We start from the raw sequence: 19187 nt of genomic DNA on the forward strand, positions 1-19187 counted from the left end.
AATCAGCACTCATGCACTAAATGCTGTATGGAAACCAAAAGAAAACAGAAGAGTGCCATCTAGAGATCCTAACAAGAATTTCATGGCTTGGGAACCAAGTCCAGGCCTTCCCTACAAAGGGGCTTTAGCTTTAGTAACTTTCTAAATTAAGAACATTTTTTTTCCTCAAGTAATTGCAGACTATAAAGGCGTGTGTCAGTGATATTTATAACCTATACAGATGCTATATTATGGGGTCTATGCTTGCTATTCTGGAAACAATTTTAATAAAAGCTTAATGTCGTAGATCGCACTTACTCTTTTTTAGAGATGTAGGAACTTCAGGCCTTAGGATCTACACCGAATTTGAATATACTTTTAATCACAAAGCAAGAACAAATAAATGCCTTCTAAAATCATTTTGATATAGGGACTTTGTTGTATTTTCTTTTAAAGTTAGAATAAAGTAAAAATTAAGAGTAATTTGCCTTAATTATTCTTAGTATTCCTTTAAAGATTATAATATAGAATAGTATTTACCAGATGTGCAGAAATTGTAGGGTTGCAGAATTGAATTCACTCTGAAAAAACAGAGCAAACAATTTATACCTATATGAAGATGTGTAGCAGGGCAGTCAAGAGCATAACTGTCAAGTTCCAGCACTGCCATTATTTTGCAATGTTGAGTTCATTAGTTAACTTGTTTCTTCTTCTTCTATAAATGGTGTTAATCATATCTAATTTAAGGGTATTGTGAAGATAAATGAAAAAAGTTAATCACAGTGCCTTGTATATAAAAAGTCTTTTAAAATTAGAAATAATTTATTATTGTTATCACTGGCCAGTTTTGTTTTCAGCACAGCTATAACGAAATAGAAACAAAATTTTTAAACAGAAACTTACTACAGAATTTTATAGTTTTAAAGAGCATCTCCACAAATACAGTCTCATTTGATTAGAGTAAGTATTCAATAAATACCTATTTGTTATATATATTCAGTAGCTATTTATTTAGCTCCTATTAGGGGTAATAACCATCTTTGGTTTTAGAGGTTTGGTACTGAAAATAGTGGTAAGAAAGACATGGACCTTACATTGTGGTGGAGGAGTTAGACAATAAACAAGTAAATAAATAAGATGATTCACAAAGTCGTAAGTGTGAAGAAAATCAGTATTATGTAATAGAAAGTGACTGGAGGCCTATTTTAGGTGTCCAGGGAAGAGCTTTCTGAGGAAGTAACATTTAAGCCCTACCCAAATGACAAAGAGCCAGCCATATGATGGCCAGAGGAGCATCCATTGCAGCTAAAGGAAACAGCAAATGTAGAGGCCATGGGAAGGAGTATGTTAAGCATGTGCACCAGCTAAGAAGAATGCCAGTGTGGCTGGAGCTCAATGAGACAAGGGGAGAATGGCAAGAGAGATGAGCTCAGAGATGGAGGCTCGGGACCATAGGCCCAAGACTTTGGAGTTTATCCTGAGGGTTATAGAAAGAGATTGGAGAGTTGTAGGCAAGGTAGTAATATTCTCAGATTTATGTTTTAGAAATAGCCCCTTTGCTTCTCTATGGAGAATAGATTCTAAAGGAGTAAGAATAGAAACAGGAAGACCAGTTAGGAGACTTTTGCAATAGTCTAAGGGAGAGATGATGGTGTCTTGGGTGAAGATGTTAAATGAATAGTTCAGGAATTTGGATCCTGCCCACAGCTCTGAATAGTGCAGAGGCATTACAGCATGTGGTAAAGGGCACCAGCCAAAGAGTCAGACTGTCTGGTTTGAAATCCGACTTACCATGTGACCTTGGACAAGTTTCTTCTCTGCACCTAATTTTTACCATCTTTGAAATGGGAATGATGATAGTACCTTCCTCCGATCTGTGAGGATTAAATGAGATAATAATCATTGTAAAGTGCTCAGAAGAGTGTCTGTTAATACTGCTGTTTTTATTATCACCACCACCACCTTTGTCACAAGCACTACTTCCACATCATCCTCAATACCCTCAATTTACAGATGAGAAAACTTAGAGGGTGTTTTCGAAATTAAAATATATTCTTCTTGATTTTGAATCCATCATTCTTTCTGCAATATATTTTGTAGTATGATCTCCGAGAGAGAACTATCTATTGATCTGAATCTGTAGGTCAGAGTCCAGTTGTATGCACCTGCAAATGTTTAAACAACATTAAGAAAATGATAAATAGGCCAGCAGAGAGTCCCAGTGTGTGGTAAGGAGGTATCCTGTGCCTCTGCTTCTCTCCTCTCACCGTGAAAGATTAGAAATTTTATTTCCCTGAATTTTGAAGAGAGCTTTTAGTCACCTAAGCCAAAAGTGTTAGTGTGTACATAGTAATACACACTGTGAGGAAAGAACTCACTGTTTTGAGGACCTTAAAAGATACTTAACCTCTTTCGAGGGCATTCAGCTCTTCATCAGTTGTGTTAAATGGGGCCATGCATAATATGAATCAATGAAATCCATGGATTACCCCCAGACTTCTTCTAATCGGACTTTTACTGAAGATATTAACCAGATTACCAGATTTGAATTTCTCTTTTCTCTACCTCTTTCTGCCTTGCCCAGTCCCTTCTGGAATAAGCAATGACATAGGTAAGATCAAGGAGCAAGAGACAAATTAGAAGCAAGGAGCTTGAAAATCTGCCTCTTAACCTTGTCTCACTAGAGGCAGCCCCACTGTGCCTCCTTCATGGAGACTGAGGCAGGCTCTTTGTCTCTTGCAGAATGTGAGCACTTGATCCGCCACATGCTGGTATTGGACCCGAATAAGCGCCTCTCTATGGAGCAGATCTGCAAGCACAAGTGGATGAAGCTAGGGGACACCGATCCCAACTTTGACAGGGTAAGGAGGTACCACTTGCCTTAAGGAACTCTTCTCAGAGCTACTGGAATCTTTTTTGCATGAGATTATAATTAGGCCAGGACCTGAAAAGGCAGCATGGGGAACAAACTGTTGTGTAACACTGAAGCAACAGAATGAAAGAAGGAATTTTAAACCAGCTGAGTTGTTGGAAAATAGTGATACCACTTGTCCCCAAATCACAGTCCCTTCTTGGCTGTTGAGACAGTACAGCCCATAGTTCTGTAGCTCACCCACCATGGGGATGTCTCCTTCCTCTCATAAGTATGCTCACTTCAATGGCTCCTATAGCATATCTTTATTTAAACCATTATGGCCATCCCAGGTACCCCAAGAAGCTCAGGAAAGTGGAGATCTTGTCTGCTCACAGCTAAGCACCAAGGGTTTGATGCTTATGCTTTGTCTGCAACCAAAAATATCCCAAGCTAAGGGACATGGAACAGCTTGTTCATTACATATGATATGTCATCTTAACATGGCTAATTGGGGGTTTGATAGCTCGACTGTTTTTATGTTACAGTTAATAGCTGAATGCCAACAACTAAAGGAAGAAAGACAGGTGGACCCCCTGAATGAGGATGTCCTCTTGGCCATGGAGGACATGGGACTGGACAAAGAGCGAACACTACAGGTATCTCTAAAGGAGTGGAGAACAAAGTGAGATGTAGCCATACTCCCTTTGTCCTGCCTTTTTCATTTTTTCTCCTCCCTTGGAACTTGGGTCTTTTTTTAGTTTCATTTTTTTAATTTGTCGATTAATTACAATTGACATACAATATTACATTAGTTTCAGGTGTGCAACATAGTATTAGACATTTATAAAACTTACGAAGTGATCCCACCAATAAGTCTAATACCCATCTGACACCATACATAGTTATTACAATATTACTGACTATATTCCCTATGCTGTACTTTACATCCTCATGACTATTTTGTGACTGCCAATTTGTACTTCTTAATCCCTTCACCTTTTCCACCCATCCCCCTAACTCCCCTCCTATCTGATGACCATCAGGAACATGAGTCTTTTTGTTTTCCTCCTGTTCTTCCTCTGCCCCTCGCTGGGGCTTGGAAAGAAGGTGCTTTGGTCTTCTAATGTTACTATTGAAAGGGTTGGGTCATTGACTTGCCATTTCACCAGGGTTTTTTACTCTTTTCCCTTCTCTCCTGGTAGTCATTAAGATCAGATGCCTATGATCACTATAGTGCCATCTACAGCCTGCTGTGTGATCGACATAAGAGACATAAAACCCTGCGTGTCGGAGCACCTCCTAGCATGCCCCGAGCCATGGCCTTTCCAGCACCAGTCAATATCCAGGTAGGCAATAACTGCAGTGACCTGATTCAGGACAAGTAGCATCGGGGGCAGGGGTGTGGTTAGCCATTGCTCACTAACTCTTAAGTCAAGAGAGTTTCCTGGTCTTCCTTACCTCTTTCTCTTCCATCTGTCATCTCTTTTGTCAGAGGTCAAACAAAGATTTGAACCTTTCTTAGAGAGGATGAAAGCATATTGGAGTCCTCAAGATGGACAACAGTAGTTGCAATTTTCTTTTTTTAAGAAATGGCAAATAACCAAGAGAGACTGTTGTCTCTAAAGAATGCTTGCTTATTGTAGCTTCTAAGGGCAGAAGAACCAAAGACTCAGAGATAGAAACATATACTTTAGCAATCAAGAATACTTTGAAAGACATCATTTCCCTCTAGTGTTTAAGGTATTTGTGTATTTGTATGTACTGCTTTCCAGGCAGAGCAAGCTGGGACCACTATGAACATCAGCGTTCCCCAGGTGCAGCTGATCAACCCAGAGAACCAAATCGTGGAGGCAAGTAGCACCCTCTAGTAGTTGTCAGCTGAAACCACTTTCTTTCCCATATCCTTGCTTCCTTTCCTTACTTCTCAGTTCTAATTCAATTGTGTTTCCCTCCACCTCAGCCCGATGGAACAGTGAACTTGGACAGTGATGAGGGTGAAGAGCCTTCCCCTGAAGCATTGGTCCGATATTTGTCAATGAGAAGGCACACAGTGGGTGTGGCTGACCCACGGTGAGTAACTGGCCAACAGCCTAATTAACACCAAGGCAAAGAATTCCCACCTGACTTTGAGTTCCTACTATGGCAAATTTTTTCTACTTTATTGTATCTCCCAGATGAGATCTGATCCAGTGGCCGAGGCATGTTTTTAACCCATTTCAGGATCCCTGGTAGATCAGACTTGTTTTGACTAAAGAATTACAGAGCTGTCCCTAGTGGATCGTGGGCAATAGCCACCATCATGCCAATTAATCACAATACTTTAGTGAAGAGTAAAATGGTGCCTTCGCCCACAAAGATTGAGATCTTCTGATCTAAATCATGTAAAAGTACCCCTTACAATTCATTCGAGTTTCACAGCTTCTAGAGATGTTACTTGCTAATAAATGTTCTACTGCAAGACTCATGTAGGAAGTGAGGACAGATGATATGATGTAATTTATGTATGTTACAAATTAAATTAAATGAACAAGATTCCAAAAACACACTGAGTAAGTACCAGTTTTCCAAAGTGTTTTCCCAGAACAGTCCTTCAGTGTGTTCCTGATGTCCTCACACTTGGGAAATGTCCTTAAAGCTGACTTTCTCTGTTTTTGTCCTACATTTGAAGACTCCACATTAAAAATATCCTTACCTCTTTTCTGAATATTTTCTCTACTAAGTAGAGAAGAGAAGATGGCAAGAGTTCTCTTGAGAGTTCAACTAGGGGAAAAGCTAGTTTTCTTATAAATACCTCTTCTCTGAGTGATTTCCCTAAAAGCCTCCCAGGCCTGCTGATTTGCTTCCTTTATGTTTCTTGTTCTCAGCCTATGTTCAAACAAGCAGTGGGGAAACATTCTGCCTCCAAAGACTGTGTCAGCTGTCTCTGTCTGCTAGTGGAAAGATCTCTTATTTTAAAGTGTGCTGTAAACCCTACTGTCGGAGCAGTACAGCCGTGCACATCCACTACTTATCTGTCCTCCCTGCACTGACAGGAGTAATTGTGTTCTTTCCCTGGTGAATCAGTTGCTACTTTGGGCAGCCATTGTTTTAGTGGGTGGTGGTGTCCTCCAGAAACTTTATGTTCACCTCCAGGCTTTGCAAACCTGAACTGGACTGATGCCAGTATTTCCTCCTGGCTCAGAGCTGTTGGTTTTACATGAGCGGTCAAGGAATCGCTGTCCCCAGTCCCAAATAGTAAAGTGGCAGAGGGTCACATTCTACACAGTAGGCTTCTACTTGCTTTGGGATCTTAGAAATACAAATTTAGGAAGAAAATTAAAAAATAAAATAAATTGTACCAAACGTATCAGTTTCATCAGTTTTGGGATATAGCACTTTTGAGTAAAAATATTAACCAGACTTCTCTCTTACCCTGTTTCTTAGCACGGAAGTTATGGAAGATCTGCAGAAGCTCCTACCTGGCTTTCTTGGAGTCAACCCACAGGCTCCATTTCTGCAGGTGGCCCCTAACATGAACTTCATGCACAACCTGTTGCCCATGCAAAATTTGCAGCCAACTGGGCAACTTGAGTACAAGGTACCTGAAGAAACACATTTGAGCTTCCTTTGAGAGACTTTGAGGGACCTTCCCTAAAACTTAAGGGGTTTCTTATAGAGAAGGATAATTTCTCTTGCAAAGCATCTGAGGTGAGGGAAGATTTCTGTAGTCTGTAGCACCATCAAAGGATCCCTTATTTTCAGTAGATCAGAGTACTGCTGTTTTCTCTCTTCCTTTCCCCCACCTGCACTTACCATTCTGTCTTTCTCACTCTACTCCTGACAGGAGCAGTCCTTATTACAGCCACCCACCCTACAGCTGCTGAATGGAATGGGCCCCCTTGGCCGGAGGGCATCGGATGGAGGAGCCAACATCCAACTGCATGCCCAGCAGCTGTTGAAGCGCCCACGGGGACCCTCCCCACTTGTCACCATGACACCAGTGAGTAGCAGCACGGAGCCCAACTTACTCTCTTAGGAGCTTTTAATAAAGAGGTGTGGGCCTAAGGTTGGGAACCCAGGATTCCAACTGAAATATCTGAATTTCCTCTTTCTCTAAACTATGGTGCTCATTGTATTCTCATTTTCTTCAGGCTAGTAGAATTTTCCAGTCTTAATTTTTGGCTAACTTCTTTTCTTAACCAAATAATTTCTACACTGAAGCCTGCTCCTGGAGAGCCTCATCCTCAGTAGGCCACTTATAGATGTGCTAGTTAAGTACAGCTGCCATCCTGCCAGAGGGCAGTTTTCTTTGTAATAAATTGCTTTTTGTACTGGTTTCCAAAATTATCTTCTCATCAACCCTTTCTCCTTTGATTAACACTACCTAGGGTTTTTGGCACAACCTGGATCACTTGATTGGGTGTCACAAGCTCTAACCTAGTCAGTTGGTGTTTCTCAATCTTACTTTTTTATATGGTAGTTACATTCAGAGATTGTTTTTCTCCTCTGGGTTCCGTTTATTTCTGGTTATTTTCCTGTCATGGGTAAATCCATTCATTCATTCATTCATTCTCATAGTACATAAGGTTGGGTAGTAATTATATCTATAGCCCTTAACTAGATGATTTAAGGCAGTGCATCTCAAAATATCTCTAATTGATGACCTTTTTTCCTCCTTTAATCCATCTTGGGTGAATATCTTTGTAAAATACAATAAAATATATATCTTAGAGAAATTAAATGTTTAAGACATACAAAATACAGACTAAATTTTTTTATTCAATTCGATAGACAAAATTATTCTGTTAAATTATTATAAAAAAATTTTTAAAGCTTACTCTCTATTTCTGTACTTATTTTATCAGGGATTAGTAACAAAACAGTTTGTGGATTGGCACAGGTCCTTCAGTAACACTGCTGTATGGGAAAGGAAAGAATTATATTCGTAGTTCTTGGCCTCACTGAGCTTATTACTATAGGAAGATAAGATCAACATATGTGAAGTACTGGAATATTAGTAAAAGATCATATATGATTAAGTGTCAGAATGAATACCATAGACTAGTAGGTCACGGAGGCATTCAGAGAGGGCCAAAATCAGTGTAAGTTAAGAAGGATCAGGAACAACTTCATGGGAGGTAGAGTGACTTACTCTGCCTACTGTAACTGTTTTTGCCAAGGTCACTAACAAGATTTTGTTTATAAATCCAGTGGACATTTTTAATCTTTATCTTTCTGGCCCTCCCAACTGTATTAGTCACTGTTGACCATTTTCTCCCTGAAGTATTTTCTCTTGGCTTCTGTGATACCACATTCTTCCTGTTTTCCTCCTACCTATCCTTTTCAGGTTCCCTTTGTGCTTGTTCCTTGAAATTAGTGAGAAACCCAGAGTTTTATCTTGGGCCCTATTTTCATCTCTTTACATACTCTCACTGGATAATCTTGTCCAGTCTCATAATTTTAGTTACCAGATGGTTCTGCAGCCCAGCATGCTCTTCTGGGTTCTGTACTTCTATACATATATGACTGCCTACTGCCCAGATTTATTATCTGACAAGTACTCACAATTTTAATTCAACATGTCCCAAAATGAACTTTTCCCTGACTCTGTGAAACTCATTTCTCTTCCTGAGTGACCGTGAATGGCACTGTCATTCTCCTAGTTACACAAGCGAGGGATGTGTATTTTATCTTTAACTCTTCCCTCTCCCTTATTCCCCATATCAAATTAGTTACCCAGCGCCTGTAAATATGTTACTTCTGTACATCTTCACTGCCCTTTTCTTAAGCCACTGTCATCCTTTGCCTAGATTAATACAGTGGCCTCCGAGCTGGCTTCCTTGCTTCCCATCTTACCTCCTCGTGCCCACCACCAGCCCTTTTCACAGTGCAGCTAAAGTAAGCTAGCTTTCTAAAATGTAAGTCTTGTAACATTATGTCCTTGCTTGAAATCCTTTAATGGTTCACCACTGCCCTTTCTCAAAATAAAGTTTTTAATGTGATATGCAAGGCCATTTATAACTGGACACAGTATTTCTCTCTTGCCTCATCCATAGCTACTTCCTGCCCAACCCTGTTCACTCCAGCCTTATAGAACTATAGTAAAAGATCTAGAAACATTCAAACAATGGAGTTATTCTAAATTTTTTTTGTTTTGTTTTATAATGATCATTCATTTAAAAAATGCTGTTTTGTAATCACTGAAGTGATCACTGATTTTTGCTCTAGTGCCTGAGGCATGGTGATTATGTGAGCCACCAGGCTCAGCATAGCTATTAAGGATGCACAGCATTCCAGTCCATAAGCAGATGGGAAGAGTCACAGTAATGCACGCATTGTGGTGGTTCTCATTTCACTTACATGTTTTGGTAGGCAGCTCCTATTTTAAAGCATTGAATTGCAACTACACAGTTATAGGTTGTGTACTAAAATGTACTTTTAAAAAATTATGCTTTTCTGGAGTTAAAGACATCTGAAAGTAACGTTAATGTGCAATAACAGTTCAGTTCCTAGACATTCCAAGTAAACAAGTTTTGACTATATTTTCAGGTCCTCAAATACCTGCAGGCCTTCTCTTTTCTCTCAGCCTAGAAACCTCAGAGGCTTGTGACCCCTTTCCCTCTTTGCTTAGCTAGTTCCTTTTCATCCTTTAGGTTTCAGGTTAGGTGTCACCTCCTCCAGGATGCCTTCCTCGATTCCCAAGTATCCCATGAGAGGACCTGGTCATGCTGTTTTAAAATTGTCTGTTTACTTGTCTCTGCCCTCCACTAGACTGTAAAATGAGGGCAAAAACTATATCTGTTAATTCATATTTCGTCCTGGAACATAGTAGGCAGTCAGCTGTTTGTTGGAGGAATAATTGAATGAATAAAGATGAATCAGAGGAAGAAATTCAAATTAAAATTATCTAAGGAAGGTAAAAAGTGAAAAAATAGAAAGGTATATGAAAATTTGGTATAGCCCAGGGGTCCTAAGAAAGGTTTCGTAAATAAGGAAATTAACAGAAAGGCCTGTCCCAAGTTCAGTATCTAGAGTAAGAGATATTACAGAAGCACCAACTTGAGCTTTTCCTTTCTGTCTCTATTCAGGCAGTGCCAGCAGTTACCCCTGTGGATGAGGAGAGCTCGGATGGGGAGCCAGATCAGGAAGCTGTGCAGAGGTAATGTGGCATCTGGCAGTGCTTGCAGAACGTCCTTGGGCAGACTCCCCTGCAACCAACGAAAGGTCACCTCTGCCCAAGGAGGTGGTACAGTGCAGCTTCAACATTTGTGTGGTCTCTTTGCTCAAGCCAGATGGCATGTTCCTCCCCACATGGAAGTAACAGAAGACTACCCAGAAAATTTCATTTCTGTAAGCGCCATTGGAAGTCCCCTAAGTGACAGCAATAACCATAAGAACTTTTTCTCTTCTTTCTCCTTCCTTTTTTGCCCCCTGCCTTCGTATTGCAACTTGATAGTATTCAGAAGGCAAAAAGCCTGCTCCTACCTGCCAAGAACTGTTTACTGAAAAGGAATTGGAGATTTGGGATGACAGTGATCCTAGCTAGTCTGGCCATGGACCGCTGGCATGGACTCTTCCTTTCCAGGAGAATGAATACCTTTTCTACTGTTTGCTGTGTGCTTCTTCCATCCCCTTGTACCAACAAAGAGATATTGAAAAAAGAATATGGGATTCAGGCCAGGGACAGATGCAAATATCCATTGTTTGCAGAACCTTGTTGAGCGATGCCTAATTCACAGAAAATGGTGACCATCAGGCATGCTGTACTGTTCATTTTACCTCAGTTCCATTAGTCATAGTCCTCTATGCATGCCCCCTTGTGGGAGTTGTCATTCTGATTTTCCGGGGATGGGGGTTTGACCAGAATCCAGCATGTATTTTCCCAGAAATATAGGTGTTCTTCAAGATGATATGTTTTTCCCTTAAGGGAAGTTGAAATAAAATGGTTTTCATGGGTTCTGGGGGAAACTTTGGGTGTCTTTATCAAATGGATATTAAAACTGCTAATGGCTTACTCTTTGGAAAGTTTACATACCATTAATTACTCGTTAGTCTGTTAACTATTTTTAGCTTAAATGGGAAAAGTAGTTAAGAATGAAACAAGACCACTTTTTAAGAACCTGATGGTTATCGCTTTTTGGCCTTTTGGCTAAGATCAAGTGTAGAACCTGATGGTTGCTGGCCAGTACTCTCTTCCTACCCCCAGTAGCTTTGTATGAGAGCTGCTATTCAAAAAGAAGTCGGTCCAATGTGGAAAGAATGTGGAGAACAGGGGTGTTAGCAGGTGGATCAGCTCCTACTACAGCTTAGCAAATAGAAAAATTGTGGTAACTTTTTTTTCCTTTCAATTCTGTTATTTCTATAGTTTACAAATAACAGGATATATAAAGTTGCAAATGGGATCTGCTGGTATCTTGGAGAGAAATTAGGAAACTTATTGCCTCCCTACTTTAATTGGATAGCAGTATTTCGTTTTGTCTTAGACTACTTCCTCCAACTCTACCTTCTTCTTTAGACCAACATTTGAAAAGTAAAATGCCCATTAGTTTTGAGGTAATGAAAAAGAATGATACTTCTTTTATGTATGCCCAATAAGAGCAGCAGTGGTGGAGGAAGACATCAACTAGACAAAGGGGGACCAATATCTTATTAATGGTATTGATCAAGTGGTAGATCTGAAAGATCTTCAGAATATAGTCATCAGCTTGTCAGCCTTTCAGCTTTTGAAACTTCTGTTGTCTTACCTTGCCTTTTTTCTCCCTTAAAACAATTTCAAACATTTCATGTGGTTTCATTTCTTCATCTTCTAGAGAATGTTAGCTCCCTGGGAACAATATTAGTTTGTCTTCTCTGATGACTGAGTTACAATCAGGAGGCCTGAGGGAAGAGATGGTTTTGGACTTCACTGGAAGGATCTGTTTTCCATGGCTTGTAGTGAGGACAGTCTCAAAACCTGGGGGCCAATGGGATCCAGAGATGTATGCAGAACCCTTCTGAATATCTCTGTTGGCTCATCTCTAGGAATGATCCTTCGGGCTCATTTTCTCTGACTTATATTTTTGGAAATTTGGAGAGAAAAGAAGAATAAAATTTGTAGAAAGTAAATTCTTCTGTTGAGTGGAATGAAATAAGGAAAACCAATCCTCTTTGTGATCTTCATCTGCTTTCTCTCTTCTCTTCAACAGCTGCTCTTAGGTTCAAAATTCATCCTCTTCAGTGGTAAGCCAACTTTTGTTGGACATGTTTCACTTTCATCCAGTCAGAGATCTGTTTGCCATCGAGCCCTTTTGGAGCTCTACACTATTTCATTCTGAGTGCTTTGGATTAACTTCTAATGCTTCTTGCTGAGGAATATTCCTGTCTGTCTGTTTTACTATGAAATGTGCTCCTGCTTGTTGCAGGTACTTGGCAAATAGGTCCAAAAGACATACACTGGCCATGACCAACCCTACAGCTGAGATCCCACCGGACCTACAACGGCAGCTAGGACAGCAGCCTTTCCGTTCCCGGGTCTGGCCCCCTCACCTGGTACCTGATCAGCATCGGTGAGTAGCCACATGAGCCATGTGAGCTCTTAGAGGATCATCGGACAGGCACCCTTCTGGCTAGTCTTACAGTGATGTCAATTAGCATCGAGGCTTTAAATAGCATCCTGAACTTACCTCTTCTCAGCTCCTTGCACTAAGCAGTGCACAGGGTAATGCAAGATTCTTCTTTCCTGTTACCTCATAGACATGTTTATTGTCTGTAGTCGATTCTCGTGATTCTACATATTTACTCATAGATAAAATTGAACTTGGAACCTACAAGCAGGTGAAGCTCTCAGAAGGCCGACTGGAAATAAGAGAATTTGTAGCCATATTAATGGACTCGACCTTTAATAACTCATCACCTTCAAAAGAATGAGCATTGCTTATTGTATTACCACTGAACAATGAGCTAGGGTATAGAGGAAGATACATCCTTTTGTGAATGGTAGAGCAGAGATACTGCATCCTCTTGAATGTCTTACTTGAAAAGTCATTCTTGCAATATTCCGATGGCAAAATCTTTGACTAGGTCTCTGACACACTTATAGTTCATTCTCTTGAAGAAATAAAAATAAATTTAACCTTCGTGGCCAAGAAAACTTCACAGAATTGAATCCAAGTAAGCCTAGAAGCAGAGGGGAATGACATTTTGCTAGATTAAGAAGGCGACTATCTTCTCTAAATACCTTGATGACTAAAATCTTAGCTATACCCATTCTGAAGCCATCCCCAAGCTCATGGGACATACTTTCAAAGCCACCCCCAAATGCTAGAGCTTATTTTAATCTTTTTGGTAGGACAATGAAAAGCATTCTTACTTGGGAAGGTTTAAAAGCAGTCACATTCCAAGGAAATTAAGTTTATAAATGTATTGTTATTAAATCTTGCAACCAGCTCATACTGTCAGGCTTGCCACACTGTTTTTATTGTGACTAGTTACCCATTGGCATCGATGTAATCAGCAGAGACAGGTGAACTCTGAGCAGACTGATACATAATTAGTGCCACGTTGGAATGCTGAAAAGAGGAAGATAAGCTCTTATAAATGACTGAATAACTTAGTAAATTATTAGTAGGAGTAGCAGGAGTCTGTTAGGAGTAGCAGGAAAGACGGTTCTCAAAGAAAACTCTGATGGCACAGAAAGACAGTATTTTTCCAAGGAAAATCTTTCAGGACCTACATTATTAGGGTACTACATTAAAGGGCACTTTAAGGGATTATTAGAGACCTACCTTTCCACCCCATAAATTTTCTCTGATTTCTTAATAACTCTGAGCTCTACATTAATACCTAATAGACTCTTTATAACTTTGTTTCTCCTTGTTTCTGTCTTCCCCTCCTCCATAGCCTGACACTTAATTTTTCAGCACTTGTCAGGGTCTGTTGTTTAGCTGAAGTCCTTTGGGTGTCCTTGTTTAATTCTAAGTGTTCTCAGGAGGTATTGTTATCAAGGAAACATAAAGATTGGGACATCTCTACAGTCAGCCTTTATCACAGACTCTGTATCCTGTTTACATTTGTTACTAAGGAAGACCACATTGGCCCATAGCTCCGTGTGTGTGGTTTCCACCCTGCCTGCAGTCATTGTTAAGGCCTTGCCTGCTAGAAATCTGTCTGCTGTCTGTTTTTATGTGAACACTCTTGATAGAGTGTTTCAAGGGTTTCCTGTAGTCAAGCCAGTTTAAATCGGAATAAATGCTTTATGAGTGGCAGATTGTATAAGGTGGCATTTATGTAAACTCAGCATGTCTCGATGGGTTACTATAAAAATATGACAAGAAATTGAAGTTAGTCTTCAGGGGAAAAGAGAAACTTTCCAAGGCCACAAAACACTGAAAATGGTTGGCCCAGATAGTTTATTGAATTCCTTTTATTTTCCGGAGGAGATGACTGAAGAACAGCATATATGTATATATATATATATTCTTCTGGCATATAGTAGGTAAAGTCCAGCATTGAGACAAAAGAGGAGTCTGATCAATCTTTTTAATATTGGAAGTATATAATTTAAAATTTTTAAAGTTTTCAAGTGTGATTAAAAAAAACCTAACATATATGGAAGAAAAAGTCCTATTCTTCAGACATAAACACTGAAGTACTTATAAATAAAAACACAGGATGTTTTTCTCAAATAGTCTCAAATGGTTCAAAAGAAATACATAAATATATAAAGCAAATAATAAATGGGACAATGCAATAACAGTTGGAGATTCTGAATAAAATATAGGAGTTCTTTGTACTGTTCTTGCAATTATTTCCTAAGTATGACATATCAAAATAAAAGTTTTTAAGAGGAAGGTAAAAAAACCTAACAGATTGATAATATCTAGCTGGGGGAACCAATCCCTATTTGAAAAGTGTAGTGGGAATATCAGCCTAATATGAGGCTGTTCTGAGTTTGACTATGATTGCTAATAAAAATAAATGATAGTCTACGGCCATGCTACCCTGAACAAGCCCGATCCCATCTGATCTCGGAAGCTAAAAAGGGTCGGGCCTGGTTAGTACTTAGATGGGAGACCACCTAGGAAGACCAGGTGCTGTAGGCATAAAAAAAATTAAAAAATAAGGGATTGTACGCTGACAAGGTCTTTGCAATCTGTGAGGTCAGCCAAGGGTTGCCTTGCCTAAAAAATAAAAAATTTTTTAAAAAAGGCTAATCATTAAAAATAAATAAATAAACCACAGTTGATACTATCAGTGCTTCTAAAATCAGCAACTACATCAGAACTGTTCCTCTGAAGTTACTGTGCTGGACTGACTTGGGTGTCAGTCTGTTCAAAACCTGTGCTTCTGGAAAAGTCATGAGATCCCTGGACCTGGGAGTATTGCTCCAATGGGAGAGAATGGGTTTTATACAGATAGGCTGTATTAACTACTTGGAGAACACAGCTTTCTGAATGCATCAGAAATGTGTCCATTATTAGAAAATATTGAAAGTGTAAGAATCCAATTTGGGGAGAAAATAATATTTGTTTGCTTTAACTTCAAACACCTGAAGTAGAAACAAAAATAAGAGGTATTGAGGGAATGCCCCTGAAAGCAGCTTTCATGATCACCATTTCTGGAGTGTGTCTGTCAAAATCATTTGTCTTTTGTGTTAATGAAACAAATACATGTTCGTGCCCATTTCATTGGCTTGCTCCTGTGGCAAGCTTCAGAGTCTGAAACAGAAATCATCGTTAGAAAAGAGAGGGTAAAGGTCTTTCACCTGCTGCCAGAACTCTTCTCACCCCTTGGCACAGTCATCACGCTCCTTCTTCCTCCCTGTCTGCCTTGTATTTGAACTCGCTTGTTAACTTCCTTAGCCTTGGTTTTACTTCAGTACAGAATGAGTAACTAGCAAGGTGGGACATCATTTCACCAATAATTCACTGTGATGTCATCTCTGTCCTGGACATGAAACCCTGATCCTTTCCATCAGCTGCCAGAATGCTGCCTTGGCTGTCTTTTATCAGCTTAACCCATAAACATCTCTTTCTGATTAGGTAACAGGTATAGGTTTTAGCATCTAACCCTGATGCTATCTATAGCATTTCTTATCAATAGCTTGTCCTTTCTTTCTCTAAGATGCTGGCTGTGTTCTGATTGACCAGTGAGGTTTTTGAAGGTAATCCACATGATTATTCTTTCATTAGGAGATTGGGATGGTGCTGCTGCTCTGAGAAGTTAATTTTAACAGTAGGTAATATTATTTGCATTGACCAGGTACATGCAGGATCTTGCAGCCCACATTCCTTAAGAATGTGCTATCTCCATCTGGGAATCTGAAGTCCCCATTGCCCTCCATTTTCTAGTACAGAATCTATGAATTCCAGGCCAAACTGTTGACCACAGAGCTGATAGTAGTTTCCCCTCTGGTCACATAGAGATTGCTGCTCAGGGAAAACTTTGGGTCAAATAGTGAATTTTAGGTTTCTAAAGGCACTAGATAGAGACATGATGATAAAAGTAAGCGTTTACATACAGCTTGACGTCAGAGATCTTAAGAAGTATATTTGTAAGAACTGGACATATTTGATCCCAGGACCTCACCAGGCTTGGAAATTAAGCCAACTAAAGGTAAGTAGAAATGGAAGATGTGCACCTGGAGCACTCTAAAGGGAAGCAGGCTAGGGAAACGACTGGCCTCTGGAGATGGCATGGAAATGGCATAATATGCAGGGCTGCATGGGCAGCCAGCCATCTTTGTGTTCATCTGGAACAGCAGTCCCTACGTGATTCAGTCAAAACCGCTGAGTCCTAGCCCCTAACCTTCTCTTCCCATGTATTCAGCTCTACCTACAAGGACTCCAACACCCTGCACCTCCCTACGGAGCGTTTCTCCCCTGTGCGCCGGTTCTCAGATGGGGCTGCAAGCATCCAGGCCTTCAAAGCTCATCTGGAAAAAATGGGCAACAACAGCAGCATCAAACAGTTGCAGCAGGTAATGGAAGAGATGGCAGGCGTCTTTGGAGAAGTATGGGTAACAGAAACCAGTCCTGCAGGAGGCCTGGGGTGTTAAACTTTCTGCCCACTTCATGTCAGCAGCACTGCGGTGTTATAGGTTCCAAACTGTATAGCTTTCTCATGCTCTTTGCTCTCTTCTTGTTACATACAGCTTTCCCCAGGATCAAACTTGCATTCCCCATGAAGGGACTAAATTTTCCTCCTGTCTCTGTAGTTCATTAGAGAGGAATTTCTGGGTTTAGGTTGCAGTGGGAAGCACCAAGGAAGGTACCTCTAAGCAACCCAGGCATTCCTCTCGTGGTTTATGGGCACTGGGTCTTGTTGGAGCCTGCTCTGCATTGTTACCACCTGGCGTACTCTCCAGCTGGTATGGAATGTGCGCCCAGAGGAAGGAAGTGCACCTCCAGCCTTCTCTAGAGGACCAGTTTCCTTTCTGCCACCCCTGATGCTGAGCTTCGAGTCGCATGTTCTTTGTACACAGATTTCACACTGGACACTTTGACTTATACACAGACCATCCTTGGCATTTTCCATTAGTTCATGCAGAATGGAGTGTGAATATATATTTAGTACACAAATACCTATATAAATTGGTTACTTGCTCATCAAGGACACTATTCTTCTCTTGTTGCTCTTTCTGCCCATGAGACCTTGGGGCAGATCTGCATCTGCTGACATCACTGCATGGGGTGGGCCTGGCTGCATCCCATCTGTGTTAACTGCTTTCCCCTTCAGGAGTGTGAGCAGCTGCAGAAGATGTACGGGGGGCAGATTGATGAAAGAACCCTGGAGAAGACCCAGCAGCAGCATATGTTATACCAGCAGGAGCAGCACCATCAAATTCTCCAGCAACAAATTCAAGTAGGCCTTCACTCTTTGCTTTCTCCAGCCTGTTTGGAGTTTGCTTTCAGGCTGATTCGCCTGTGAATTTTGGAGGAAATCATGTAGGGCAAAATGGAGTTGAGTTGTGTTTACGGTTGACATGTTTGAATAAAGAAAATCAAACCTTATGATGAACAACAAAAGCATAAGTCTCAGTGAGGGATAGTTCTTTCTGTTTCTTCCCTTCCTGAAAATAGCTCTGATTAATCTTCAAGCTCACAATTATTTTTCTTTTTTCCCCTCATATGTTTTAGGACTCTATCTGTCCTCCTCAGCCTTCTCCACCTCTTCAGGCTGCATGTGAAAATCAGCCAGCCCTCCTCACCCACCAGCTCCAGAGGTAATGAATCATTTTGTTTCGTGACTAAGCCATTGTCTCTATAGCTTGGTGTCCTTGCCCTGACTTGTATGGGAGATACTGACTGGCTTGAGCTTTCATCTTGGAAGAACCTATTTGAAAAGCAGAGAAACCAAATTAAATTTCAACAGCCTCCCTAAAATCTTGACTTCATGTGCCACTTCATTTTCTTAGCCCCATGAATAAAGTAATCTGACATCTAAATCAAGAGGCCAGACACAGGCCGACATTGACCTCTGCCTCTTTGTCTGGGAAATCCGGTAAAATAAGTTGTTGGGTAGGTTTTAAGTTGACTATGGTGGATGGTTTATTTATGTTTTTCTAGGCTGAAGGCTTATCAAAACTGAAAAAGTTTCTGCTTGTGTGTATCGTATGGCTGAAGCTCACTTCAAGGTTATACTGTCGCCTCGGGAAATTTATCTTGTTTTGTTGTTTTTTAAGGTTAAGGATTCAGCCTTCGAGTCCACCCCCCAGCCACCCCAACAACCACCTCTTCAGACAACCTAGTAACAGTCCTCCCCCCATGAACAGTGCCATGATCCAGTCTCACGGTGAGTGGAAAGGTTTAGACTGAACCATGGAAAAAATGAGTCTTAGTCTTCAATGCCACAAGCAGTTGATTAGAATGGCAGGATAACATAGTATTTAAGGGTATGGGCTCTAGAGCCAGACTGCCTTGATTTGAATCCTGTTTCTACCAACTCCTGACGTGTGTGAACTGCAGTTAAGTTACTTCAGTATATCTCAGCTTTTTCAAATGTAAAATAGGGATAATAGTATTTAATGAATAAATATATGCACTTGGAACAGTCTCTGGCACAAACAAGTTCTCAATAAAAGTTAACTATTATTAATATTTTAAATAAATCCCCTCCAACTCTGCCAAATAAAAAGCTGCTATCAGAACCTTTCTTATTGTCATGCCTCCTTTTGGTTATCCATTGTACATGTGGCTCCTCTCGTGATAAAGATTGAGATAAAGATGAGTATATCCTAATTGATATGGGTCTTTAGAGGCCAGCACAAGAGACCAGGATTTAGTATTCCAAAAACTAATAACATCTTAAGTAATACCACACAATCTAGATCCCCTGAAGAGTCTAAATCAGTCTCTATATCCTTCCTACTCAAAGCGGGGTCCCCCAACCAACAATA

At 40.4% G+C, this 19187-nt stretch overlaps 1 protein-coding gene and 1 non-coding gene across 6 annotated transcripts in view; both read left to right on the forward strand.

The window, feature by feature from the left end:
* Positions 1 to 19187, forward strand: part of SIK3 (SIK family kinase 3) — a 215824-nt gene that overhangs the window by 181348 nt on the left and 15289 nt on the right. For 3 of the 5 annotated variants that reach the window (XM_015590132.2, XM_015590133.2, XM_025047454.1), the window contains 13 exons: positions 2722 to 2840; positions 3379 to 3489; positions 4036 to 4179; positions 4606 to 4683; positions 4794 to 4903; positions 6257 to 6410; positions 6657 to 6812; positions 9901 to 9971; positions 12214 to 12357; positions 16619 to 16769; positions 17528 to 17653; positions 17929 to 18014; positions 18474 to 18583. In XM_015590132.2, the coding sequence (XP_015445618.1) occupies positions 2722 to 2840; positions 3379 to 3489; positions 4036 to 4179; positions 4606 to 4683; positions 4794 to 4903; positions 6257 to 6410; positions 6657 to 6812; positions 9901 to 9971; positions 12214 to 12357; positions 16619 to 16769; positions 17528 to 17653; positions 17929 to 18014; positions 18474 to 18583 (1560 nt within the window). The remainder of the gene's footprint in view (positions 1 to 2721; positions 2841 to 3378; positions 3490 to 4035; positions 4180 to 4605; positions 4684 to 4793; positions 4904 to 6256; positions 6411 to 6656; positions 6813 to 9900; positions 9972 to 12213; positions 12358 to 16618; positions 16770 to 17527; positions 17654 to 17928; positions 18015 to 18473; positions 18584 to 19187) is intronic. The other 2 variants (XM_025047456.1, XM_025047455.1) reach the window with 1 other exon arrangement.
* Positions 14774 to 14892, forward strand: LOC112480481. Its single transcript, XR_003046599.1, has one exon. It is a non-coding gene; the product is annotated as a 5S ribosomal RNA (ribosomal RNA).

Source organism: Pteropus alecto, unplaced genomic scaffold (genome assembly GCF_000325575.1).
Source record: "Pteropus alecto unplaced genomic scaffold, ASM32557v1 scaffold224, whole genome shotgun sequence".
NCBI lineage: Eukaryota > Metazoa > Chordata > Mammalia > Chiroptera > Pteropodidae > Pteropus > Pteropus alecto.